The sequence below is a fragment of the Sebastes fasciatus genome, chromosome 17 (assembly GCF_043250625.1).
Source record: "Sebastes fasciatus isolate fSebFas1 chromosome 17, fSebFas1.pri, whole genome shotgun sequence".
Lineage (NCBI taxonomy): Eukaryota > Metazoa > Chordata > Actinopteri > Perciformes > Sebastidae > Sebastes > Sebastes fasciatus.
In genome coordinates, this window is record NC_133811.1 from 26,126,496 (window position 1) to 26,153,501 (window position 27,006).

Here is a 27,006-nt window from a genome sequence, read left to right on the forward strand (position 1 = left end):
CTTTCTAATTTTACAGCTAAACAGTGCACTACAAGATGTTTCTGAAAACATTTGAGGTGAGAAATAGTCATTACAGTAACAGAATATTGATTAATATTTGATCAGCGCTGCCTAGTTTGACCGTTTGATCGGAGTTTGTGAGTGATTGACAGCTGCTCAGAGACGGCAAGCCTCCAGCTCGGCTCTGATTGGTTATTTTCCTCCGGTCTGTGAAATCTTGCAGATGCCGTTAGGAGCACCGGAGGACACAGAGGCACATGATTTTCTCTCACTGTCAGGATATAGTGACCGTTTTATAAAAATAACTTTAATCATATTTGCTCCACCCTGCCTACTGCTGCTTTAAGTGAAATTTTCTGCACATTTATTTGCTATATTCAAATGAGAGTTATTTGCTACTATACTTTAAAGGTTTTGAATACCCCTTTCGTCCACTGTCTGCTGTGTAACTGCCGTACGTGACACTGTTTTAGTGATATAAACCATTACTCATCCCATTCTGATGCCAGTATCACAGGGCGATTAAGGCGATGACACTTAAATTATGACGTAGAGTGGCAGCAGTGACAAGAATCTGTTCAGCGGGGCAACCAGAGAAGGACTTTACCCTTCAATACGACTATAAAAGCTCTTAACAGGCGTCTGAAACAACACAAGTTACCAGACTCAGAGCAAAGAAGCTGCCTCTGTCAGGTAACATATTTTATTATTATTATTATTAAAACACTTCATGACTTAAATAAGTTTCAGATTTTTACATGTTTTTCAATTGTTAATCTAATTTCTTTATCCAACAGAATCAATCATGAAGGTACTTGTGGTTCTCGCGCTTGTCTCTGGTGAGTGAATTTTCTCTTTGAAATAAATATATATATAGTTGAATAAATGTTTTGGTTCTATACTAAATCTGCTAAATCTTTTATCCACAGTTTGCAATGCCAACATCCTGTGGCAGGATCCGCCCAGGAACAATCTGGATTTGGTGAGAGATGCTTTCCGGGACTTCGTCTCTCAAGAAACACTCACTCTGAATCAGTTCAGACAGGAAGTGAAGTAAGAGTGATAAAGAAGCTTCACGACATTATAAATATAGTATATGTTTCTAGTTAATAACTGTTTTCTCTCCTGTGTCTATCAGCACCATGATCTCTCAGAGCTCTGACACAGTGAACCTGTACGTCGCTGCTCTGCAGGCTCAGATGGCTCCTCTGACCCAGGACTTCACAACTCAGTTTTCCGAGCAGGCCGAGCAGCTGAAGGCCCGTCTGAAGAAGGATCTGACCGCCATGAGGACTAACATGCAGCCCTTCGCCGCGGAGATGGTGGCGCAGCTCCACAGGCAGGTGGAGGAGCTGAAGAAGGAAACGACCCCCTACGCCGAGACCATGGATCCCAAGGCCCTGAAGGCCGTCATGCTGCAGAAGAGCCAGGAGATGAAGGCGCAGCTGGGGAAGAGCGTGGCCGAGATGCAGGCCCAGATGATCCCCTTCACCGAGGAGATGAAGAAGAAGATGGAGCAGAGCCTGGAGGAGTTTCAGAAGACTGTGGTCCCCCTGACCCAGAGCTTTAAGACCCAGATGACCGAGAAAACCCGGGAGATCCAGCAGAACCTGGCTCAAAGAGTAGAGGAGCTGAAGGCCAAGCTGGACGCCACCACTCAGGATCTGCAGGCTCGGCTGACCGTTCTGTGGGAGTCCTTCACTCAGAAGAACCAGTAAACGGACTTCTCCGTCAGCCTCACGGCCTGACACCAAATATTGATGTCAGCTTCATCTAATCTATATTTCAATAAATATAAATCTAACCAATAAGTTCAGTCTTTTGGTGTCTTCATAAGCATGCAAGACTCTTTTCACAGAAGAGTGATTCATTACCGAGACTACTTTTATACAATTGTTGTACAATTAAAAGGCAAATTCATAAAGCTGCACTAAACACAGACATGTCATGACTCATCGTCCATGTAATCACTTTGGGCAGAAGATGACTCCAACTACCTTTAGTTTACAAGACCTTTCTCCAATAACTTTTTTTGCTTTCTAAATATCAAACAAGCTTTCCTGTTTTTCATCCAAATATCAAAAGATGGTCATATATCTAATACTCATGCTCTATAGTTTGATTCATATTATTTCAAAACTTTAAATGAAAGGGTCATAAAAGCACTGATTAACTGTTTTTCATGCCAACATTTAGTAGAAATTGTGAAACAAATTACAAGTCTTCAAGGAGTATGGAGTCATAGGAGTGCCAAAAAAAAAAAAATAATTAATCTGTAAAAGAATAAGAAAGTAAATGTGGAAATATAAAGACAAATATTAAAATATAAAATAATAATAAAATAATAACTAATTATAAGCATTTTCATTTATTTTCATATTTATTTCTGTATATGTTTCTTAAATATATGTTTTTTTTTTTGCATATAAATTACTCAATTTAAGTCTCAAGTATATGTGTGCAGGAATTTACTTCTCAGCCTGGGCAGGAAGGTTTGCCCAAAACCAGCTGATTGACAGCTTGGCCCTTCAAGGAATAGTAATAGGGGAAAGAATAAGGAAATGAAAAGGGATACGAATAAATTACATTATATAAAAATAAATAATACAAAAAAATACAGAAGGCATAGAGTAATTTAAATGCAAAAAAATATATAGTTTTAAAAATATATACAGAAATAAATATGAAAATGAATGAAAATGCTTACAATTATTATTTTATTTGTTATTTCCTTATTCTTTTACAGATTTATTATTTTTTTTATGGCCCACCTATGACTCCATAAAAGGCAACAGATAAAGTGATTTGTGACCACTGACAAAACTGCAACTGTACCTGAATCTCATTTATTATAGTTGGTAGGGGTGACACATAATATTTAGTCAGAATTGTACTCATTTGACACAGTTTTAGGGTTTATAATCTCCATGTTCTGAGGTATCTGGAATCAACTGACTTGAGCACTCCTTAAGAAATTCATATGAAATCACACTCCAGCAGAGACGAGACGGACTGAAGGAAACGACCAAAGACGTGCAGTTTTCTTTTGTAAGAAATGGTATTTATCAGTTTCCAAGAGGTATATACAGGCCATATGTATACTGTTCCATATGTATGTAACATAAAAAAGGCAATAAAACAAGTGATGGATTGTTAACGTGACATGCAGTACAGTACACTCCCCCCTGATAGCTGGTAAACATGTCTGTAACCAATAAATCCTCTTTAAACAAGCACAACGATTTCATTCACCGCACGCCAAGACAGACTTTACAGTAAAAAAAACAAAACGAGAATAGAATTCAAGACCGGAGCGACAGGCACTGAACTCAATGACAAAAACAAAGAGCTCTGTAATTCTGTAATGTCTCTTAATGTGTTACGTCTTTCTACAGCCTATTGGTTTGAGTCGAGAGTCAACAAATTCCCGACCAATCACATCAGTAGTTTCACTTCTGATCATTCAGGCCGATTAATCTTACAGGATTAAATGCATTACATTTACATTATAACCTTCATTTGATGAAACCAATAACGTGATAATGGCCTAATGGAGAGACGGATTGAAGTGATGGGACACACAGTGTTGTACATGGCATAGTCTGCTCGTCCACGGTGAGTCTGTCCGTTCTGTGAGGTCGGTCTGCGGGTCGATAACCCGCCGCTCAGTCAAGTCTAACCGATGTAACATGTACAAGACCACATCACCACTGTCTGATGAAACCTCATGTACGTGTCATTATACATCTTTCAGAGCAAGAGATATTTGGTTTTTATTTAGTAATTATAATAATACAATAATATTAATTGATGTATGATTGATGTCATTATGTGATACTTTCTGGGTCTATCATTAGAAAAAAAACAAATAAACGCTGTCAAACTGAAACTATATAGTTTCAATTTGACAGCATTTATTAGTTTTTTTATATATCCATATATATAATATAACTATATACAGTATACATATATACTGTGTGTATATATATATATATATATATATATATATATATATATATATATACAGTGTGTATATATAGTTATATATACACACTGTATATACAGATTAAGTTATAGGTCTTAGGTTTTATGTCCTAGTTCTGAGAGAAAGCTTTATTTCCTATAAAATGACAAATACACTTAAATTAACAATCAATATTTTTTTAAACATTAATTATACTTATAGTACTTATATTTATTATAGAAAATTGTAATTGACAATAATATTAAAATAACTTTAAAAAAGAGTCTACACAGCCATGCTAGCAGCTCTGTGAGGCTGTACTTGAGCTAAATGCCACTGTTAGCGTGCTAACATCTTCACAATGACAATGCCAACATGCTGGTGTTTAGCAGGTATAATGTTTACCATGTTCATCAGTTTTAGTTTAGCGTGTTAGCATGCTTAGATTTGCGAATCGGGACTAAACACAGTAAAGTTCAGCTGAAGCTGACGGGAATGTCATTAGTTTTGCAGGTATTAAGTCATAAAACAAAATACTGGACGAATTAAATGTTGATGGCGCTAGAAGAAAAGTCAGAGGATCACCACATTTCATGACAATCCATCCGATAGTTGATGTTTTCTTTGAGACATTTTACTTAAAGGTGCTTTATACGATATCCAGAGCGTTAATATAGCAGCAAACAACTATTTGCTATGTAGAGATATAGGGGAGAGTGGGGTAAGATGAGCCAGTTTTTACTTATGCTGTCCTCGAGGTTAGGAAAAATGAGACAGAAGCAGAATGAAAACTTGAACCTTAAATTCAGGATCTCTCCTATCAAATGAAATGATCAGCATGCATCCATCACAAAGCTGTCTGGAAAAAATGACCTTCCCAAAAAAAGTGCTCCTGTGGCTCAACTTGCCCCAGGTAAGGGGTAAGTTGATCCGAGTCAGTGGGTAAGTTGAGCCATCGTGGGGTAAACTGAACATCTGAGTTTTTAAGTTTAAACCTCAGCATAAGTGTGTTAACAAACAGTTTCACAGTTATGAACTTGTGAGAACAAACCACCTGTGAGTTTCAAGACCATTGAACAATCAAAATATCATTCAATATTCGACAATATTCCAGTCGTCAAGGTTGCAGTGAAATATGAACTGTTGCTCCCTCCTTGCAGTTCCTCCAGCCTTTTGAGGTTGAGGTAGCTCCTTCAGCACATCACTCAGTGGAAAAGATGCCTCATCCTTTTCCTTGAATACAAAGGTGGGCTTCTCACGTCAAGTGTTCCCCCGGATTCTTCTGAGAAATCTTGCACTCACTTCGTTGCCCTCCAGGCTCTCAACCAAGCCAATGTAATGGTAGCTTCTGCCTTTGGATACAAAGTTTACTATGACAAAGTCACCAACTGACAGATCTGAGATGTCTGATTCACTTCTCTCATCATTAGAACTCTCATGCTCAGAAGTGTCATCAAATGGGATGGCATCACACTCTCCTCAGAACTGCTGTACGCTGTGATTTTCGTCTTGGTCTTTGGTTTGACCTAGGCCTACCTGCTAAACCCTGCTCTTTCCAGTTGTTGGGGACAGGAAGGTTGTTCTTTCTGCCAATTCCAATGCCAGTTCACAGCATTTCTTTGGAGTAAGGCCGTGGAACTGTTCAGCCAGCTTCTTGATATGGTCTGCAAGCTCCTTCTCTACCTCCTCTGTGAGGACCCTCTTTGCCTCTGCTGTTCCACTATAACCACCTGTTTTTACTTCCTTTATCTCCCTCTTCTATAAAGGTTAACACATAAAAAAATCAAACCAAGTTGTGTAACACTCAACAGTAATACCATTTTATACATCAGAGAATTAATTTGGTTAATTTATGGTGGGGTAAGTTGAGCCAGTGGCTCGGAATAATAGTAGAATATTAGTGAGCCAGTGGCTCAACTTACCCCATAGCCTTTGGCTCACTTTGACCCATAGCTACCATTTTGGAAAAAATGGCCCAGTTTAGCAATTCAGGCTAATCTTCAGCGAAGGGATTAACATGGTGTTATATCTTTAGTAAATCACCAACATGTATCATATCTTTTTTTAGACCTGGATAAATTTGCTTTGACCTAACATTCATTATTCCTGACATGCAGAAAATGTACTTTGATAGGGAAAAAACTGTTTTTGGTGTAAAAAAGGTATTAAGTCATAAAACAAAATACTGGACGAATTAAATGTTGATGGCGCTAGAAGAAAAGTCAGAGGATCACCACATTTCATGACAATCCATCCGATAGTTGATGTTTTCTTTGAGACATTTTACTTAAAGGTGCTTTATACGATATCCAGAGCGTTAATATAGCAGCAAACAACTATTTGCTATGTAGAGATATAGGGGAGAGTGGGGTAAGATGAGCCAGTTTTTACTTATGCTGTCCTCGAGGTTAGGAAAAATGAGACAGAAGCAGAATGAAAACTTGAACCTTAAATTCAGGATCTCTCCTATCAAATGAAATGATCAGCATGCATCCATCACAAAGCTGTCTGGAAAAAATGACCTTCCCAAAAAAAGTGCTCCTGTGGCTCAACTTGCCCCAGGTAAGGGGTAAGTTGATCCGAGTCAGTGGGTAAGTTGAGCCATCGTGGGGTAAACTGAACATCTGAGTTTTTAAGTTTAAACCTCAGCATAAGTGTGTTAACAAACAGTTTCACAGTTATGAACTTGTGAGAACAAACCACCTGTGAGTTTCAAGACCATTGAACAATCAAAATATCATTCAATATTCGACAATATTCCAGTCGTCAAGGTTGCAGTGAAATATGAACTGTTGCTCCCTCCTTGCAGTTCCTCCAGCCTTTTGAGGTTGAGGTAGCTCCTTCAGCACATCACTCAGTGGAAAAGATGCCTCATCCTTTTCCTTGAATACAAAGGTGGCCCAGTTTAGCAATTCAGGCTAATCTTCAGCGAAGGGATTAACATGGTGTTATATCTTTAGTAAATCACCAACATGTATCATATCTTTTTTTAGACCTGGATAAATTTGCTTTGACCTAACATTCATTATTCCTGACATGCAGAAAATGTACTTTGATGGGAAAAAACTGTTTTTGGTGTAAAAAAGGTATTAAGTCATAAAACAAAATACTGGACGAATTAAATGTTGATGGCGCTAGAAGAAAAGTCAGAGGATCACCACATTTCATGACAATCCATCCGATAGTTGATGTTCCTCCCCTAGAGGAGTAATGTCTACCTGAGCAGAGAATGAAGTCTCTCTCCCTCTGTGTGTGTAGTAACACAAGTTTCTCCGTGCTTTGATGACGTAGCCGGGCCGGCCGTGTGTGTTTTTAGTGCATAGGAGCGCGCCCCACTGGCTAGCTCACGGTCGCCGATCTCCACTACTCTCATACAGCGTTTACAGCTGATAACGTCGTCCTGACCAACAGCGCGTTACAGAAGCATAGCATCATCCTCTGGTGACCATGAATGTCTGTAGAAAATTCCAAGGCAATCCATTCTGTTGAGATATTTCTATTTTTTAGCCACGCTGCTTGCATGGCTAAAAAGTAAAAAAAGAATATATAGCATAGTATATAATATATAATATAACATTATAATCCCATTATTTAATATCATGTGTAATTGTAATTAGTGGAAAGACACTCAGGAGACATGATTGAAGTCACTCTTATGTAACATGTGTAAACACGGTGACACTCAGGAGTAAAGAATGTCAGCAGATAAGATAAATAAGATAAGGAGGCTGTTATTATATCACTCTGTTGCAGTACAAGTCCTGCATTGTTTCTCTTGATTACTCCATTATAACTTAAGAGGCACAGAGTAAACACACATATCGATCTACCCGCCGCAGCTTTAATTCTTGCATATCATACCTTTAATGTTTCCCCATCTGTAAACTCTGAGGTCCGTTTGAGTGTCCTTTTAGATCTAAAAAAAGTATAGCTTCTCTATTTCTGTATTCTTTATAAGACAATAGTAAAGCACAATCAAACAAAGACTGTCTTTAAATCATTAATATACAGTTAAAAAAAAAAGTGGACCCAAAAACACTACTGTGGAACTTCAAACGCAATAGTTCAATGTCCCGCTTACATCAACAACAATAAATCTACCAGGGACAATTGAAAGACAATAAATCTGCTGTGAAAACATTTTGAAAGACCCTGCAGGGTAAAGTCAGACTACACTCCCTTCAGCGGCAGAAAAAATACAGGTAATAATCTGTCACAGGTTAAAGTGGCAGTATATATTTTTGGCATCATTGGGCAAAAAATCCATAATAATCTTTCAGTATATTGTAATTCAAGTGTAATTTATGGCTCTGTTTTAAGGGTTTAAAAAATCTAGCCGGTGACAGGAGACTTTGGCCAATTACAGGTCATTTCAGAGAGAGAGAGCGTTCCTATTGGCTGTGCTTCGGCTGGTGGGCGGTGCTTGGTATTTCCTCAACTGATCTCAACATGGCTACCTGATCAAAAACTTTCTAATTTTACAGCTAAACAGTGCACTACAAGATGTTTCTGAAAACATTTGAGGTGAGAAATAGTCATTACAGTAACAGAATATTGATTAATATTTGATCAGCGCTGCCTAGTTTGACCGTTTGATCGGAGTTCTCGAGTGATTGACAGCTGCTCAGAGACGGCAAGCCTCCAGCTCGGCTCTGATTGGTTGTTTTCCTCCGGTCTGTGAAATCTTGCAGATGCCGTTAGGAGCACCGGAGGACACAGAGGCACATGATTTTCTCTCACTGTCAGGATATAGTGACCGTTTTATAAAAATAACTTTAATCATATTTGCTCCACCCTGCCTACTGCTGCTTTAAGTGAAATTTTCTGCACATTTATTTGCTATATTCAAATGAGAGTTATTTGCTACTATACTTTAAAGGATTTGAATACCCCTTTCGTCCACTGTCTGCTGTGTAACTGCCGTACGTGACACTGTTTTAGTGATATAAACCATTACTCATCCCATTCTGATGCCAGTATCACAGGGCGATTAAGGCGATGACACTTAAATTATGACGTAGAGTGGCAGCAGTGACAAGAATCTGTTCAGCGGGGCAACCAGAGAAGGACTTTACCCTTCAATACGACTATAAAAGCTCTTAACAGGCGTCTGAAACAACACAAGTTACCAGACTCAGAGCAAAGAAGCTGCCTCTGTCAGGTAACATATTTTATTATTATTATTATTATTAAAACACTTCATGACTTAAATAAGTTTCAGATTTTTACATGTTTTTCAATTGTTAATCTAATTTCTTTATCCAACAGAATCAATCATGAAGGTACTTGTGGTTCTCGCGCTTGTCTCTGGTGAGTGAATTTTCTCTTTGAAATAAATATATATATAGTTGAATAAATGTTTTGGTTCTATACTAAATCTGCTAAATCTTTTATCCACAGTTTGCAATGCCAACATCCTGTGGCAGGATCCGCCCAGGAACAATCTGGATTTGGTGAGAGATGCTTTCCGGGACTTCGTCTCTCAAGAAACACTCACTCTGAATCAGTTCAGACAGGAAGTGAAGTAAGAGTGATAAAGAAGCTTCACGACATTATAAATATAGTATATGTTTCTAGTTAATAACTGTTTTCTCTCCTGTGTCTATCAGCACCATGATCTCTCAGAGCTCTGACACAGTGAACCTGTACGTCGCTGCTCTGCAGGCTCAGATGGCTCCTCTGACCCAGGACTTCACAACTCAGTTTTCCGAGCAGGCCGAGCAGCTGAAGGCCCGTCTGAAGAAGGATCTGACCGCCATGAGGACTAACATGCAGCCCTTCGCCGCGGAGATGGTGGCGCAGCTCCACAGGCAGGTGGAGGAGCTGAAGAAGGAAACGACCCCCTACGCCGAGACCATGGATCCCAAGGCCCTGAAGGCCGTCATGCTGCAGAAGAGCCAGGAGATGAAGGCGCAGCTGGGGAAGAGCGTGGCCGAGATGCAGGCCCAGATGATCCCCTTCACCGAGGAGATGAAGAAGAAGATGGAGCAGAGCCTGGAGGAGTTTCAGAAGACTGTGGTCCCCCTGACCCAGAGCTTTAAGACCCAGATGACCGAGAAAACCCGGGAGATCCAGCAGAACCTGGCTCAAAGAGTAGAGGAGCTGAAGGCCAAGCTGGACGCCACCACTCAGGATCTGCAGGCTCGGCTGACCGTTCTGTGGGAGTCCTTCACTCAGAAGAACCAGTAAACGGACTTCTCCGTCAGCCTCACGGCCTGACACCAAATATTGATGTCAGCTTCATCTAATCTATATTTCAATAAATATAAATCTAACCAATAAGTTCAGTCTTTTGGTGTCTTCATAAGCATGCAAGACTCTTTTCACAGAAGAGTGATTCATTACCGAGACTACTTTTATACAATTGTTGTACAATTAAAAGGCAAATTCATAAAGCTGCACTAAACACAGACATGTCATGACTCATCGTCCATGTAATCACTTTGGGCAGAAGATGACTCCAACTACCTTTAGTTTACAAGACCTTTCTCCAATAACTTTTTTTGCTTTCTAAATATCAAACAAGCTTTCCTGTTTTTCATCCAAATATCAAAAGATGGTCATATATCTAATACTCATGCTCTATAGTTTGATTCATATTATTTCAAAACTTTAAATGAAAGGGTCATAAAAGCACTGATTAACTGTTTTTCATGCCAACATTTAGTAGAAATTGTGAAACAAATTACAAGTCTTCAAGGAGTATGGAGTCATAGGAGTGCCAAAAAAAATAAAATAATTAATCTGTAAAAGAATAAGAAAGTAAATGTGGAAATATAAAGACAAATATTAAAATATAAAATAATAATAAAATAATAACTAATTATAAGCATTTTCATTTATTTTCATATTTATTTCTGTATATGTTTCTTAAATATATGTTTTTTTTTTTGCATATAAATTACTCAATTTAAGTCTCAAGTATATGTGTGCAGGAATTTACTTCTCAGCCTGGGCAGGAAGGTTTGCCCAAAACCAGCTGATTGACAGCTTGGCCCTTCAAGGAATAGTAATAGGGGAAAGAATAAGGAAATGAAAAGGGATACGAATAAATTACATTATATAAAAATAAATAATACAAAAAAATACAGAAGGCATAGAGTAATTTAAATGCAAAAAAATATATAGTTTTAAAAATATATACAGAAATAAATATGAAAATGAATGAAAATGCTTACAATTATTATTTTATTTGTTATTTCCTTATTCTTTTACAGATTTATTATTTTTTTTATGGCCCACCTATGACTCCATAAAAGGCAACAGATAAAGTGATTTGTGACCACTGACAAAACTGCAACTGTACCTGAATCTCATTTATTATAGTTGGTAGGGGTGACACATAATATTTAGTCAGAATTGTACTCATTTGACACAGTTTTAGGGTTTATAATCTCCATGTTCTGAGGTATCTGGAATCAACTGACTTGAGCACTCCTTAAGAAATTCATATGAAATCACACTCCAGCAGAGACGAGACGGACTGAAGGAAACGACCAAAGACGTGCAGTTTTCTTTTGTAAGAAATGGTATTTATCAGTTTCCAAGAGGTATATACAGGCCATATGTATACTGTTCCATATGTATGTAACATAAAAAAGGCAATAAAACAAGTGATGGATTGTTAACGTGACATGCAGTACAGTACACTCCCCCCTGATAGCTGGTAAACATGTCTGTAACCAATAAATCCTCTTTAAACAAGCACAACGATTTCATTCACCGCACGCCAAGACAGACTTTACAGTAAAAAAAACAAAACGAGAATAGAATTCAAGACCGGAGCGACAGGCACTGAACTCAATGACAAAAACAAAGAGCTCTGTAATTCTGTAATGTCTCTTAATGTGTTACGTCTTTCTACAGCCTATTGGTTTGAGTCGAGAGTCAACAAATTCCCGACCAATCACATCAGTAGTTTCACTTCTGATCATTCAGGCCGATTAATCTTACAGGATTAAATGCATTACATTTACATTATAACCTTCATTTGATGAAACCAATAACGTGATAATGGCCTAATGGAGAGACGGATTGAAGTGATGGGACACACAGTGTTGTACATGGCATAGTCTGCTCGTCCACGGTGAGTCTGTCCGTTCTGTGAGGTCGGTCTGCGGGTCGATAACCCGCCGCTCAGTCAAGTCTAACCGATGTAACATGTACAAGACCACATCACCACTGTCTGATGAAACCTCATGTACGTGTCATTATACATCTTTCAGAGCAAGAGATATTTGGTTTTTATTTAGTAATTATAATAATACAATAATATTAATTGATGTATGATTGATGTCATTATGTGATACTTTCTGGGTCTATCATTAGAAAAAAAACGAATAAACGCTGTCAAACTGAAACTATATAGTTTCAATTTGACAGCATTTATTAGTTTTTTTATATATCCATATATATAATATAACTATATACAGTATACATATATACTGTGTGTATATATATATATATATATATATATATATATATATATATATATACAGTGTGTATATATAGTTATATATACACACTGTATATACAGATTAAGTTATAGGTCTTAGGTTTTATGTCCTAGTTCTGAGAGAAAGCTTTATTTCCTATAAAATGACAAATACACTTAAATTAACAATCAATATTTTTTTAAACATTAATTATACTTATAGTACTTATATTTATTATAGAAAATTGTAATTGACAATAATATTAAAATAACTTTAAAAAAGAGTCTACACAGCCATGCTAGCAGCTCTGTGAGGCTGTACTTGAGCTAAATGCCACTGTTAGCGTGCTAACATCTTCACAATGACAATGCCAACATGCTGGTGTTTAGCAGGTATAATGTTTACCATGTTCATCAGTTTTAGTTTAGCGTGTTAGCATGCTTAGATTTGCGAATCGGGACTAAACACAGTAAAGTTCAGCTGAAGCTGACGGGAATGTCATTAGTTTTGCAGGTATTAAGTCATAAAACAAAATACTGGACGAATTAAATGTTGATGGCGCTAGAAGAAAAGTCAGAGGATCACCACATTTCATGACAATCCATCCGATAGTTGATGTTTTCTTTGAGACATTTTACTTAAAGGTGCTTTATACGATATCCAGAGCGTTAATATAGCAGCAAACAACTATTTGCTATGTAGAGATATAGGGGAGAGTGGGGTAAGATGAGCCAGTTTTTACTTATGCTGTCCTCGAGGTTAGGAAAAATGAGACAGAAGCAGAATGAAAACTTGAACCTTAAATTCAGGATCTCTCCTATCAAATGAAATGATCAGCATGCATCCATCACAAAGCTGTCTGGAAAAAATGACCTTCCCAAAAAAAGTGCTCCTGTGGCTCAACTTGCCCCAGGTAAGGGGTAAGTTGATCCGAGTCAGTGGGTAAGTTGAGCCATCGTGGGGTAAACTGAACATCTGAGTTTTTAAGTTTAAACCTCAGCATAAGTGTGTTAACAAACAGTTTCACAGTTATGAACTTGTGAGAACAAACCACCTGTGAGTTTCAAGACCATTGAACAATCAAAATATCATTCAATATTCGACAATATTCCAGTCGTCAAGGTTGCAGTGAAATATGAACTGTTGCTCCCTCCTTGCAGTTCCTCCAGCCTTTTGAGGTTGAGGTAGCTCCTTCAGCACATCACTCAGTGGAAAAGATGCCTCATCCTTTTCCTTGAATACAAAGGTGGGCTTCTCACGTCAAGTGTTCCCCCGGATTCTTCTGAGAAATCTTGCACTCACTTCGTTGCCCTCCAGGCTCTCAACCAAGCCAATGTAATGGTAGCTTCTGCCTTTGGATACAAAGTTTACTATGACAAAGTCACCAACTGACAGATCTGAGATGTCTGATTCACTTCTCTCATCATTAGAACTCTCATGCTCAGAAGTGTCATCAAATGGGATGACATCACACTCTCCTCAGAACTGCTGTACGCTGTGATTTTCGTCTTGGTCTTTGGTTTGACCTAGGCCTACCTGCTAAACCCTGCTCTTTCCAGTTGTTGGGGACAGGAAGGTTGTTCTTTCTGCCAATTCCAATGCCAGTTCACAGCATTTCTTTGGAGTAAGGCCGTGGAACTGTTCAGCCAGCTTCTTGATATGGTCTGCAAGCTCCTTCTCTACCTCCTCTGTGAGGACCCTCTTTGCCTCTGCTGTTCCACTATAACCACCTGTTTTAACTTCCTTTATCTCCCTCTTCTATAAAGGTTAACACATAAAAAAATCAAACCAAGTTGTGTAACACTCAACAGTAATACCATTTTATACATCAGAGAATTAATTTGGTTAATTTATGGTGGGGTAAGTTGAGCCAGTGGCTCGGAATAATAGTAGAATATTAGTGAGCCAGTGGCTCAACTTACCCCATAGCCTTTGGCTCACTTTGCCCCATAGCTACCATTTTGGAAAAAATGGCCCAGTTTAGCAATTCAGGCTAATCTTTAGCGAAGGGATTAACATGGTGTTATACCTTTAGTAAATCACCAACATGTATCAAATCTTTTTTTAGACCTGGATAAATTTGCTTTGACCAAACATTCATTATTCCTGACATGCAGAAAATGTACTTTGATAGGGAAAAAACTGTTTTTGGTGTAAAAAAGGTATTAAGTCATAAAACAAAATACTGGACGAATTAAATGTTGATGGCGCTAGAAGAAAAGTCAGAGGATCACCACATTTCATGACAATCCATCCGATAGTTGATGTTCCTCCCCTAGAGGAGTAATGTCTACCTGAGCAGAGAATGAAGTCTCTCTCCCTCTGTGTGTGTAGTAACACAAGTTTCTCCGTGCTTTGATGACGTAGCCGGGCCGGCCGTGTGTGTTTTTAGTGCATAGGAGCGCGCCCCACTGGCTAGCTCACGGTCGCCGATCTCCACTACTCTCATACAGCGTTTACAGCTGATAACGTCGTCCTGACCAACAGCGCGTTACAGAAGCATAGCATCATCCTCTGGTGACCATGAATGTCTGTAGAAAATTCCAAGGCAATCCATTCTGTTGAGATATTTCTATTTTTTAGCCACGCTGCTTGCATGGCTAAAAAGTAAAAAAAGAATATATAGCATAGTATATAATATATAATATAACATTATAATCCCATTATTTAATATCATGTGTAATTGTAATTAGTGGAAAGACACTCAGGAGACATGATTGAAGTCACTCTTATGTAACATGTGTAAACTCGGTGACACTCAGGAGTAAAGAATGTCAGCAGATAAGATAAATAAGATAAGGAGGCTGTTATTATATCACTCTGTTGCAGTACAAGTCCTGCATTGTTTCTCTTGATTACTCCATTATAACTTAAGAGGCACAGAGTAAACACACATATCGATCTACCCGCCGCAGCTTTAATTCTTGCATATCATACCTTTAATGTTTCCCCATCTGTAAACTCTGAGTGTCCTTTTAGATCTAAAAAAAGTATAGCTTCTCTATTTCTGTATTCTTTATAAGACAATAGTAAAGCACAATCAAACAAAGACTGTCTTTAAATCATTAATATACAGTTAAAAAAAAAAGTGGACCCAAAAACACTACTGTGGAACTTCAAACTCAATAGTTCAATGTCCCGCTTACATCAACAACAATAAATCTACCAGGGACAATTGAAAGACAATAAATCTGCTGTGAAAACATTTTGAAAGACCCTGCAGGGTAAAGTCAGACTACACTCCCTTCAGCGGCAGAAAAAATACAGGTAATAATCTGTCACAGGTTAAAGTGGCAGTATATATTTTTGGCATCATTGGGCAAAAAATCCATAATAATCTTTCAGTATATTGTAATTCAAGTGTAATTTATGGCTCTGTTTTCAGGGTTTAAAAAATCTAGCCGGTGACGGGAGACTTTGGCCAATTACAGGTCATTTCAGAGAGAGAGAGCGTTCCTATTGGCTGTGCTTCGGCTGGTGGGCGGTGCTTGGTATTTCCTCAACTGATCTCAACATGGCTACCTGATCAAAAACTTTCTAATTTTACAGCTAAACAGTGCACTACAAGATGTTTCTGAAAACATTTGAGGTGAGAAATAGTCATTACAGTAACAGAATATTGATTAATATTTGATCAGCGCTGCCTAGTTTGACCGTTTGATCGGAGTTTGTGAGTGATTGACAGCTGCTCAGAGACGGCAAGCCTCCAGCTCGGCTCTGATTGGTTATTTTCCTCCGGTCTGTGAAATCTTGCAGATGCCGTTAGGAGCACCGGAGGACACAGAGGCACATGATTTTCTCTCACTGTCAGGATATAGTGACCGTTTTATAAAAATAACTTTAATCATATTTGCTCCACCCTGCCTACTGCTGCTTTAAGTGAAATTTTCTGCACATTTATTTGCTATATTCAAATGAGAGTTATTTGCTACTATACTTTAAAGGTTTTGAATACCCCTTTCGTCCACTGTCTGCTGTGTAACTGCCGTACGTGACACTGTTTTAGTGATATAAACCATTACTCATCCCATTCTGATGCCAGTATCACAGGGCGATTAAGGCGATGACACTTAAATTATGACGTAGAGTGGCAGCAGTGACAAGAATCTGTTCAGCGGGGCAACCAGAGAAGGACTTTACCCTTCAATACGACTATAAAAGCTCTTAACAGGCGTCTGAAACAACACAAGTTACCAGACTCAGAGCAAAGAAGCTGCCTCTGTCAGGTAACATATTTTATTATTATTATTATTAAAACACTTCATGACTTAAATAAGTTTCAGATTTTTACATGTTTTTCAATTGTTAATCTAATTTCTTTATCCAACAGAATCAATCATGAAGGTACTTGTGGTTCTCGCGCTTGTCTCTGGTGAGTGAATTTTCTCTTTGAAATAAATATATATATAGTTGAATAAATGTTTTGGTTCTATACTAAATCTGCTAAATCTTTTATCCACAGTTTGCAATGCCAACATCCTGTGGCAGGATCCGCCCAGGAACAATCTGGATTTGGTGAGAGATGCTTTCCGGGACTTCGTCTCTCAAGAAACACTCACTCTGAATCAGTTCAGACAGGAAGTGAAGTAAGAGTGATAAAGAAGCTTCACGACATTATAAATATAGTATATGTTTCTAGTTAATAACTGTTTTCTCTCCTGTGTCTATCAGCACCATGATCTCTCAGAGCTCTGACACAGTGAACCTGTACGTCGCTGCTCTGCAGGCTCAGATGGCTCCTCTGACCCAGGACTTCACAACTCAGTTTTCCGAGCAGGCCGAGCAGCTGAAGGCCCGTCTGAAGAAGGATCTGACCGCCATGAGGACTAACATGCAGCCCTTCGCCGCGGAGATGGTGGCGCAGCTCCACAGGCAGGTGGAGGAGCTGAAGAAGGAAACGACCCCCTACGCCGAGACCATGGATCCCAAGGCCCTGAAGGCCGTCATGCTGCAGAAGAGCCAGGAGATGAAGGCGCAGCTGGGGAAGAGCGTGGCCGAGATGCAGGCCCAGATGATCCCCTTCACCGAGGAGATGAAGAAGAAGATGGAGCAGAGCCTGGAGGAGTTTCAGAAGACTGTGGTCCCCCTGACCCAGAGCTTTAAGACCCAGATGACCGAGAAAACCCGGGAGATCCAGCAGAACCTGGCTCAAAGAGTAGAGGAGCTGAAGGCCAAGCTGGACGCCACCACTCAGGATCTGCAGGCTCGGCTGACCGTTCTGTGGGAGTCCTTCACTCAGAAGAACCAGTAAACGGACTTCTCCGTCAGCCTCACGGCCTGACACCAAATATTGATGTCAGCTTCATCTAATCTATATTTCAATAAATATAAATCTAACCAATAAGTTCAGTCTTTTGGTGTCTTCATAAGCATGCAAGACTCTTTTCACAGAAGAGTGATTCATTACCGAGACTACTTTTATACAATTGTTGTACAATTAAAAGGCAAATTCATAAAGCTGCACTAAACACAGACATGTCATGACTCATCGTCCATGTAATCACTTTGGGCAGAAGATGACTCCAACTACCTTTAGTTTACAAGACCTTTCTCCAATAACTTTTTTTGCTTTCTAAATATCAAACAAGCTTTCCTGTTTTTCATCCAAATATCAAAAGATGGTCATATATCTAATACTCATGCTCTATAGTTTGATTCATATTATTTCAAAACTTTAAATGAAAGGGTCATAAAAGCACTGATTAACTGTTTTTCATGCCAACATTTAGTAGAAATTGTGAAACAAATTACAAGTCTTCAAGGAGTATGGAGTCATAGGAGTGCCAAAAAAAAAAAAATAATTAATCTGTAAAAGAATAAGAAAGTAAATGTGGAAATATAAAGACAAATATTAAAATATAAAATAATAATAAAATAATAACTAATTATAAGCATTTTCATTTATTTTCATATTTATTTCTGTATATGTTTCTTAAATATATGTTTTTTTTTTTGCATATAAATTACTCAATTTAAGTCTCAAGTATATGTGTGCAGGAATTTACTTCTCAGCCTGGGCAGGAAGGTTTGCCCAAAGCCAGCTGATTGACAGCTTGGCCCTTCAAGGAATAGTAATAGGGGAAAGAATAAGGAAATGAAAAGGGATACGAATAAATTACATTATATAAAAATAAATAATACAAAAAAATACAGAAGGCATAGAGTAATTTAAATGCAAAAAAATATATAGTTTTAAAAATATATACAGAAATAAATATGAAAATGAATGAAAATGCTTACAATTATTATTTTATTTGTTATTTCCTTATTCTTTTACAGATTTATTATTTTTTTTATGGCCCACCTATGACTCCATAAAAGGCAACAGATAAAGTGATTTGTGACCACTGACAAAACTGCAACTGTACCTGAATCTCATTTATTATAGTTGGTAGGGGTGACACATAATATTTAGTCAGAATTGTACTCATTTGACACAGTTTTAGGGTTTATAATCTCCATGTTCTGAGGTATCTGGAATCAACTGACTTGAGCACTCCTTAAGAAATTCATATGAAATCACACTCCAGCAGAGACGAGACGGACTGAAGGAAACGACCAAAGACGTGCAGTTTTCTTTTGTAAGAAATGGTATTTATCAGTTTCCAAGAGGTATATACAGGCCATATGTATACTGTTCCATATGTATGTAACATAAAAAAGGCAATAAAACAAGTGATGGATTGTTAACGTGACATGCAGTACAGTACACTCCCCCCTGATAGCTGGTAAACATGTCTGTAACCAATAAATCCTCTTTAAACAAGCACAACGATTTCATTCACCGCACGCCAAGACAGACTTTACAGTAAAAAAAACAAAACGAGAATAGAATTCAAGACCGGAGCGACAGGCACTGAACTCAATGACAAAAACAAAGAGCTCTGTAATTCTGTAATGTCTCTTAATGTGTTACGTCTTTCTACAGCCTATTGGTTTGAGTCGAGAGTCAACAAATTCCCGACCAATCACATCAGTAGTTTCACTTCTGATCATTCAGGCCGATTAATCTTACAGGATTAAATGCATTACATTTACATTATAACCTTCATTTGATGAAACCAATAACGTGATAATGGCCTAATGGAGAGACGGATTGAAGTGATGGGACACACAGTGTTGTACATGGCATAGTCTGCTCGTCCACGGTGAGTCTGTCCGTTCTGTGAGGTCGGTCTGCGGGTCGATAACCCGCCGCTCAGTCAAGTCTAACCGATGTAACATGTACAAGACCACATCACCACTGTCTGATGAAACCTCATGTACGTGTCATTATACATCTTTCAGAGCAAGAGATATTTGGTTTTTATTTAGTAATTATAATAATACAATAATATTAATTGATGTATGATTGATGTCATTATGTGATACTTTCTGGGTCTATCATTAGAAAAAAAACGAATAAACGCTGTCAAACTGAAACTATATAGTTTCAATTTGACAGCATTTATTAGTTTTTTTATATATCCATATATATAATATAACTATATACAGTATACATATATACTGTGTGTATATATATATATATATATATATATATATATATATATATATACAGTGTGTATATATAGTTATATATACACACTGTATATACAGATTAAGTTATAGGTCTTAGGTTTTATGTCCTAGTTCTGAGAGAAAGCTTTATTTCCTATAAAATGACAAATACACTTAAATTAACAATCAATATTTTTTTAAACATTAATTATACTTATAGTACTTATATTTATTATAGAAAATTGTAATTGACAATAATATTAAAATAACTTTAAAAAAGAGTCTACACAGCCATGCTAGCAGCTCTGTGAGGCTGTACTTGAGCTAAATGCCACTGTTAGCGTGCTAACATCTTCACAATGACAATGCCAACATGCTGGTGTTTAGCAGGTATAATGTTTACCATGTTCATCAGTTTTAGTTTAGCGTGTTAGCATGCTTAGATTTGCGAATCGGGACTAAACACAGTAAAGTTCAGCTGAAGCTGACGGGAATGTCATTAGTTTTGCAGGTATTAAGTCATAAAACAAAATACTGGACGAATTAAATGTTGATGGCGCTAGAAGAAAAGTCAGAGGATCACCACATTTCATGACAATCCATCCGATAGTTGATGTTTTCTTTGAGACATTTTACTTAAAGGTGCTTTATACGATATCCAGAGCGTTAATATAGCAGCAAACAACTATTTGCTATGTAGAGATATAGGGGAGAGTGGGGTAAGATGAGCCAGTTTTTACTTATGCTGTCCTCGAGGTTAGGAAAAATGAGACAGAAGCAGAATGAAAACTTGAACCTTAAATTCAGGATCTCTCCTATCAAATGAAATGATCAGCATGCATCCATCACAAAGCTGTCTGGAAAAAATGACCTTCCCAAAAAAAGTGCTCCTGTGGCTCAACTTGCCCCAGGTAAGGGGTAAGTTGATCCGAGTCAGTGGGTAAGTTGAGCCATCGTGGGGTAAACTGAACATCTGAGTTTTTAAGTTTAAACCTCAGCATAAGTGTGTTAACAAACAGTTTCACAGTTATGAACTTGTGAGAACAAACCACCTGTGAGTTTCAAGACCATTGAACAATCAAAATATCATTCAATATTCGACAATATTCCAGTCGTCAAGGTTGCAGTGAAATATGAACTGTTGCTCCCTCCTTGCAGTTCCTCCAGCCTTTTGAGGTTGAGGTAGCTCCTTCAGCACATCACTCAGTGGAAAAGATGCCTCATCCTTTTCCTTGAATACAAAGGTGGGCTTCTCACGTCAAGTGTTCCCCCGGATTCTTCTGAGAAATCTTGCACTCACTTCGTTGCCCTCCAGGCTCTCAACCAAGCCAATGTAATGGTAGCTTCTGCCTTTGGATACAAAGTTTACTATGACAAAGTCACCAACTGACAGATCTGAGATGTCTGATTCACTTCTCTCATCATTAGAACTCTCATGCTCAGAAGTGTCATCAAATGGGATGGCATCACACTCTCCTCAGAACTGCTGTACGCTGTGATTTTCGTCTTGGTCTTTGGTTTGACCTAGGCCTACCTGCTAAACCCTGCTCTTTCCAGTTGTTGGGGACAGGAAGGTTGTTCTTTCTGCCAATTCCAATGCCAGTTCACAGCATTTCTTTGGAGTAAGGCCGTGGAACTGTTCAGCCAGCTTCTTGATATGGTCTGCAAGCTCCTTCTCTACCTCCTCTGTGAGGACCCTCTTTGCCTCTGCTGTTCCACTATAACCACCTGTTTTTACTTCCTTTATCTCCCTCTTCTATAAAGGTTAACACATAAAAAAATCAAACCAAGTTGTGTAACACTCAACAGTAATACCATTTTATACATCAGAGAATTAATTTGGTTAATTTATGGTGGGGTAAGTTGAGCCAGTGGCTCGGAATAATAGTAGAATATTAGTGAGCCAGTGGCTCAACTTACCCCATAGCCTTTGGCTCACTTTGACCCATAGCTACCATTTTGGAAAAAATGGCCCAGTTTAGCAATTCAGGCTAATCTTCAGCGAAGGGATTAACATGGTGTTATATCTTTAGTAAATCACCAACATGTATCATATCTTTTTTTAGACCTGGATAAATTTGCTTTGACCTAACATTCATTATTCCTGACATGCAGAAAATGTACTTTGATAGGGAAAAAACTGTTTTTGGTGTAAAAAAGGTATTAAGTCATAAAACAAAATACTGGACGAATTAAATGTTGATGGCGCTAGAAGAAAAGTCAGAGGATCACCACATTTCATGACAATCCATCCGATAGTTGATGTTCCTCCCCTAGAGGAGTAATGTCTACCTGAGCAGAGAATGAAGTCTCTCTCCCTCTGTGTGTGTAGTAACACAAGTTTCTCCGTGCTTTGATGACGTAGCCGGGCCGGCCGTGTGTGTTTTTAGTGCATAGGAGCGCGCCCCACTGGCTAGCTCACGGTCGCCGATCTCCACTACTCTCATACAGCGTTTACAGCTGATAACGTCGTCCTGACCAACAGCGCGTTACAGAAGCATAGCATCATCCTCTGGTGACCATGAATGTCTGTAGAAAATTCCAAGGCAATCCATTCTGTTGAGATATTTCTATTTTTTAGCCACGCTGCTTGCATGGCTAAAAAGTAAAAAAAGAATATATAGCATAGTATATAATATATAATATAACATTATAATCCCATTATTTAATATCATGTGTAATTGTAATTAGTGGAAAGACACTCAGGAGACATGATTGAAGTCACTCTTATGTAACATGTGTAAACACGGTGACACTCAGGAGTAAAGAATGTCAGCAGATAAGATAAATAAGATAAGGAGGCTGTTATTATATCACTCTGTTGCAGTACAAGTCCTGCATTGTTTCTCTTGATTACTCCATTATAACTTAAGAGGCACAGAGTAAACACACATATCGATCTACCCGCCGCAGCTTTAATTCTTGCATATCATACCTTTAATGTTTCCCCATCTGTAAACTCTGAGGTCCGTTTGAGTGTCCTTTTAGATCTAAAAAAAGTATAGCTTCTCTATTTCTGTATTCTTTATAAGACAATAGTAAAGCACAATCAAACAAAGACTGTCTTTAAATCATTAATATACAGTTAAAAAAAAAAGTGGACCCAAAAACACTACTGTGGAACTTCAAACGCAATAGTTCAATGTCCCGCTTACATCAACAACAATAAATCTACCAGGGACAATTGAAAGACAATAAATCTGCTGTGAAAACATTTTGAAAGACCCTGCAGGGTAAAGTCAGACTACACTCCCTTCAGCGGCAGAAAAAATACAGGTAATAATCTGTCACAGGTTAAAGTGGCAGTATATATTTTTGGCATCATTGGGCAAAAAATCCATAATAATCTTTCAGTATATTGTAATTCAAGTGTAATTTATGGCTCTGTTTTAAGGGTTTAAAAAATCTAGCCGGTGACAGGAGACTTTGGCCAATTACAGGTCATTTCAGAGAGAGAGAGCGTTCCTATTGGCTGTGCTTCGGCTGGTGGGCGGTGCTTGGTATTTCCTCAACTGATCTCAACATGGCTACCTGATCAAAAACTTTCTAATTTTACAGCTAAACAGTGCACTACAAGATGTTTCTGAAAACATTTGAGGTGAGAAATAGTCATTACAGTAACAGAATATTGATTAATATTTGATCAGCGCTGCCTAGTTTGACCGTTTGATCGGAGTTTGTGAGTGATTGACAGCTGCTCAGAGACGGCAAGCCTCCAGCTCGGCTCTGATTGGTTATTTTCCTCCGGTCTGTGAAATCTTGCAGATGCCGTTAGGAGCACCGGAGGACACAGAGGCACATGATTTTCTCTCACTGTCAGGATATAGTGACCGTTTTATAAAAATAACTTTAATCATATTTGCTCCACCCTGCCTACTGCTGCTTTAAGTGAAATTTTCTGCACATTTATTTGCTATATTCAAATGAGAGTTATTTGCTACTATACTTTAAAGGTTTTGAATACCCCTTTCGTCCACTGTCTGCTGTGTAACTGCCGTACGTGACACTGTTTTAGTGATATAAACCATTACTCATCCCATTCTGATGCCAGTATCACAGGGCGATTAAGGCGATGACACTTAAATTATGACGTAGAGTGGCAGCAGTGACAAGAATCTGTTCAGCGGGGCAACCAGAGAAGGACTTTACCCTTCAATACGACTATAAAAGCTCTTAACAGGCGTCTGAAACAACACAAGTTACCAGACTCAGAGCAAAGAAGCTGCCTCTGTCAGGTAACATATTTTATTATTATTATTATTAAAACACTTCATGACTTAAATAAGTTTCAGATTTTTACATGTTTTTCAATTGTTAATCTAATTTCTTTATCCAACAGAATCAATCATGAAGGTACTTGTGGTTCTCGCGCTTGTCTCTGGTGAGTGAATTTTCTCTTTGAAATAAATATATATATAGTTGAATAAATGTTTTGGTTCTATACTAAATCTGCTAAATCTTTTATCCACAGTTTGCAATGCCAACATCCTGTGGCAGGATCCGCCCAGGAACAATCTGGATTTGGTGAGAGATGCTTTCCGGGACTTCGTCTCTCAAGAAACACTCACTCTGAATCAGTTCAGACAGGAAGTGAAGTAAGAGTGATAAAGAAGCTTCACGACATTATAAATATAGTATATGTTTCTAGTTAATAACTGTTTTCTCTCCTGTGTCTATCAGCACCATGATCTCTCAGAGCTCTGACACAGTGAACCTGTACGTCGCTGCTCTGCAGGCTCAGATGGCTCCTCTGACCCAGGACTTCACAACTCAGTTTTCCGAGCAGGCCGAGCAGCTGAAGGCCCGTCTGAAGAAGGATCTGACCGCCATGAGGACTAACATGCAGCCCTTCGCCGCGGAGATGGTGGCGCAGCTCCACAGGCAGGTGGAGGAGCTGAAGAAGGAAACGACCCCCTACGCCGAGACCATGGATCCCAAGGCCCTGAAGGCCGTCATGCTGCAGAAGAGCCAGGAGATGAAGGCGCAGCTGGGGAAGAGCGTGGCCGAGATGCAGGCCCAGATGATCCCCTTCACCGAGGAGATGAAGAAGAAGATGGAGCAGAGCCTGGAGGAGTTTCAGAAGACTGTGGTCCCCCTGACCCAGAGCTTTAAGACCCAGATGACCGAGAAAACCCGGGAGATCCAGCAGAACCTGGCTCAAAGAGTAGAGGAGCTGAAGGCCAAGCTGGACGCCACCACTCAGGATCTGCAGGCTCGGCTGACCGTTCTGTGGGAGTCCTTCACTCAGAAGAACCAGTAAACGGACTTCTCCGTCAGCCTCACGGCCTGACACCAAATATTGATGTCAGCTTCATCTAATCTATATTTCAATAAATATAAATCTAACCAATAAGTTCAGTCTTTTGGTGTCTTCATAAGCATGCAAGACTCTTTTCACAGAAGAGTGATTCATTACCGAGACTACTTTTATACAATTGTTGTACAATTAAAAGGCAAATTCATAAAGCTGCACTAAACACAGACATGTCATGACTCATCGTCCATGTAATCACTTTGGGCAGAAGATGACTCCAACTACCTTTAGTTTACAAGACCTTTCTCCAATAACTTTTTTTGCTTTCTAAATATCAAACAAGCTTTCCTGTTTTTCATCCAAATATCAAAAGATGGTCATATATCTAATACTCATGCTCTATAGTTTGATTCATATTATTTCAAAACGTTAAATGAAAGGGTCATAAAAGCACTGATTAACTGTTTTTCATGCCAACATTTAGTAGAAATTGTGAAACAAATTACAAGTCTTCAAGGAGTATGGAGTCATAGGAGTGCCAAAAAAAATAAAATAATTAATCTGTAAAAGAATAAGAAAGTAAATGTGGAAATATAAAGACAAATATTAAAATATAAAATAATAATAAAATAATAACTAATTATAAGCATTTTCATTTATTTTCATATTTATTTCTGTATATGTTTCTTAAATATATGTTTTTTTTTTTGCATATAAATTACTCAATTTAAGTCTCAAGTATATGTGTGCAGGAATTTACTTCTCAGCCTGGGCAGGAAGGTTTGCCCAAAACCAGCTGATTGACAGCTTGGCCCTTCAAGGAATAGTAATAGGGGAAAGAATAAGGAAATGAAAAGGGATACGAATAAATTACATTATATAAAAATAAATAATACAAAAAAATACAGAAGGCATAGAGTAATTTAAATGCAAAAAAATATATAGTTTTAAAAATATATACAGAAATAAATATGAAAATGAATGAAAATGCTTACAATTATTATTTTATTTGTTATTTCCTTATTCTTTTACAGATTTATTATTTTTTTTATGGCCCACCTATGACTCCATAAAAGGCAACAGATAAAGTGATTTGTGACCACTGACAAAACTGCAACTGTACCTGAATCTCATTTATTATAGTTGGTAGGGGTGACACATAATATTTAGTCAGAATTGTACTCATTTGACACAGTTTTAGGGTTTATAATCTCCATGTTCTGAGGTATCTGGAATCAACTGACTTGAGCACTCCTTAAGAAATTCATATGAAATCACACTCCAGCAGAGACGAGACGGACTGAAGGAAACGACCAAAGACGTGCAGTTTTCTTTTGTAAGAAATGGTATTTATCAGTTTCCAAGAGGTATATACAGGCCATATGTATACTGTTCCATATGTATGTAACATAAAAAAGGCAATAAAACAAGTGATGGATTGTTAACGTGACATGCAGTACAGTACACTCCCCCCTGATAGCTGGTAAACATGTCTGTAACCAATAAATCCTCTTTAAACAAGCACAACGATTTCATTCACCGCACGCCAAGACAGACTTTACAGTAAAAAAAACAAAACGAGAATAGAATTCAAGACCGGAGCGACAGGCACTGAACTCAATGACAAAAACAAAGAGCTCTGTAATTCTGTAATGTCTCTTAATGTGTTACGTCTTTCTACAGCCTATTGGTTTGAGTCGAGAGTCAACAAATTCCCGACCAATCACATCAGTAGTTTCACTTCTGATCATTCAGGCCGATTAATCTTACAGGATTAAATGCATTACATTTACATTATAACCTTCATTTGATGAAACCAATAACGTGATAATGGCCTAATGGAGAGACGGATTGAA

At 38.2% G+C, this 27,006-nt stretch overlaps 4 protein-coding genes across 4 annotated transcripts; all 4 read left to right on the forward strand.

The window, feature by feature from the left end:
- Nucleotides 1–656: 656 nt before the first annotated feature.
- LOC141754792 (uncharacterized) lies at nt 657–1,811 on the forward strand. The gene is made up of 4 exons (XM_074614083.1): nt 657–693; nt 798–839; nt 930–1,053; nt 1,139–1,811. Exons 2-4 carry the CDS (start codon nt 806–808, stop codon nt 1,716–1,718), a joined length of 738 nt encoding a protein of 245 aa, XP_074470184.1. The 5' UTR covers nt 657–693; nt 798–805; the 3' UTR covers nt 1,719–1,811.
- Nucleotides 1,812–9,090: 7,279 nt separating this feature from the next.
- On the forward strand, nt 9,091–10,246 carry LOC141754747 (uncharacterized). Its single transcript, XM_074613996.1, has 4 exons — nt 9,091–9,125; nt 9,233–9,274; nt 9,365–9,488; nt 9,574–10,246. The coding sequence occupies exons 2-4, from the start codon at nt 9,241–9,243 to the stop codon at nt 10,151–10,153; spliced, it is 738 nt and encodes a 245-aa protein (XP_074470097.1). The 5' UTR covers nt 9,091–9,125; nt 9,233–9,240; the 3' UTR covers nt 10,154–10,246.
- Nucleotides 10,247–16,591: 6,345 nt separating this feature from the next.
- Nucleotides 16,592–17,743, forward strand: LOC141754728 (uncharacterized). The gene is made up of 4 exons (XM_074613990.1): nt 16,592–16,625; nt 16,730–16,771; nt 16,862–16,985; nt 17,071–17,743. The coding sequence occupies exons 2-4, from the start codon at nt 16,738–16,740 to the stop codon at nt 17,648–17,650; spliced, it is 738 nt and encodes a 245-aa protein (XP_074470091.1). The 5' UTR covers nt 16,592–16,625; nt 16,730–16,737; the 3' UTR covers nt 17,651–17,743.
- A 6,353-nt stretch (nt 17,744–24,096) lies between these two features.
- On the forward strand, nt 24,097–25,249 carry LOC141754765 (uncharacterized). Its single transcript, XM_074614032.1, has 4 exons — nt 24,097–24,131; nt 24,236–24,277; nt 24,368–24,491; nt 24,577–25,249. Exons 2-4 carry the CDS (start codon nt 24,244–24,246, stop codon nt 25,154–25,156), a joined length of 738 nt encoding a protein of 245 aa, XP_074470133.1. The 5' UTR covers nt 24,097–24,131; nt 24,236–24,243; the 3' UTR covers nt 25,157–25,249.
- Nucleotides 25,250–27,006: the final 1,757 nt, after the last annotated feature.

Coding starts and splice junctions, on each gene's coding strand:
- LOC141754792 (XM_074614083.1), top strand. CDS start 806: ATGAAGGTACTTGTGGTTCTCGCGCTTGTCTCTG. Junction 840..929: donor GGTTCTCGCGCTTGTCTCTG/GTGAGTGAATTT, acceptor TTTTATCCACAG/TTTGCAATGCCAACATCCTG. Junction 1,054..1,138: donor CAGTTCAGACAGGAAGTGAA/GTAAGAGTGATA, acceptor TGTGTCTATCAG/CACCATGATCTCTCAGAGCT.
- LOC141754747 (XM_074613996.1), top strand. CDS start 9,241: ATGAAGGTACTTGTGGTTCTCGCGCTTGTCTCTG. Junction 9,275..9,364: donor GGTTCTCGCGCTTGTCTCTG/GTGAGTGAATTT, acceptor TTTTATCCACAG/TTTGCAATGCCAACATCCTG. Junction 9,489..9,573: donor CAGTTCAGACAGGAAGTGAA/GTAAGAGTGATA, acceptor TGTGTCTATCAG/CACCATGATCTCTCAGAGCT.
- LOC141754728 (XM_074613990.1), top strand. CDS start 16,738: ATGAAGGTACTTGTGGTTCTCGCGCTTGTCTCTG. Junction 16,772..16,861: donor GGTTCTCGCGCTTGTCTCTG/GTGAGTGAATTT, acceptor TTTTATCCACAG/TTTGCAATGCCAACATCCTG. Junction 16,986..17,070: donor CAGTTCAGACAGGAAGTGAA/GTAAGAGTGATA, acceptor TGTGTCTATCAG/CACCATGATCTCTCAGAGCT.
- LOC141754765 (XM_074614032.1), top strand. CDS start 24,244: ATGAAGGTACTTGTGGTTCTCGCGCTTGTCTCTG. Junction 24,278..24,367: donor GGTTCTCGCGCTTGTCTCTG/GTGAGTGAATTT, acceptor TTTTATCCACAG/TTTGCAATGCCAACATCCTG. Junction 24,492..24,576: donor CAGTTCAGACAGGAAGTGAA/GTAAGAGTGATA, acceptor TGTGTCTATCAG/CACCATGATCTCTCAGAGCT.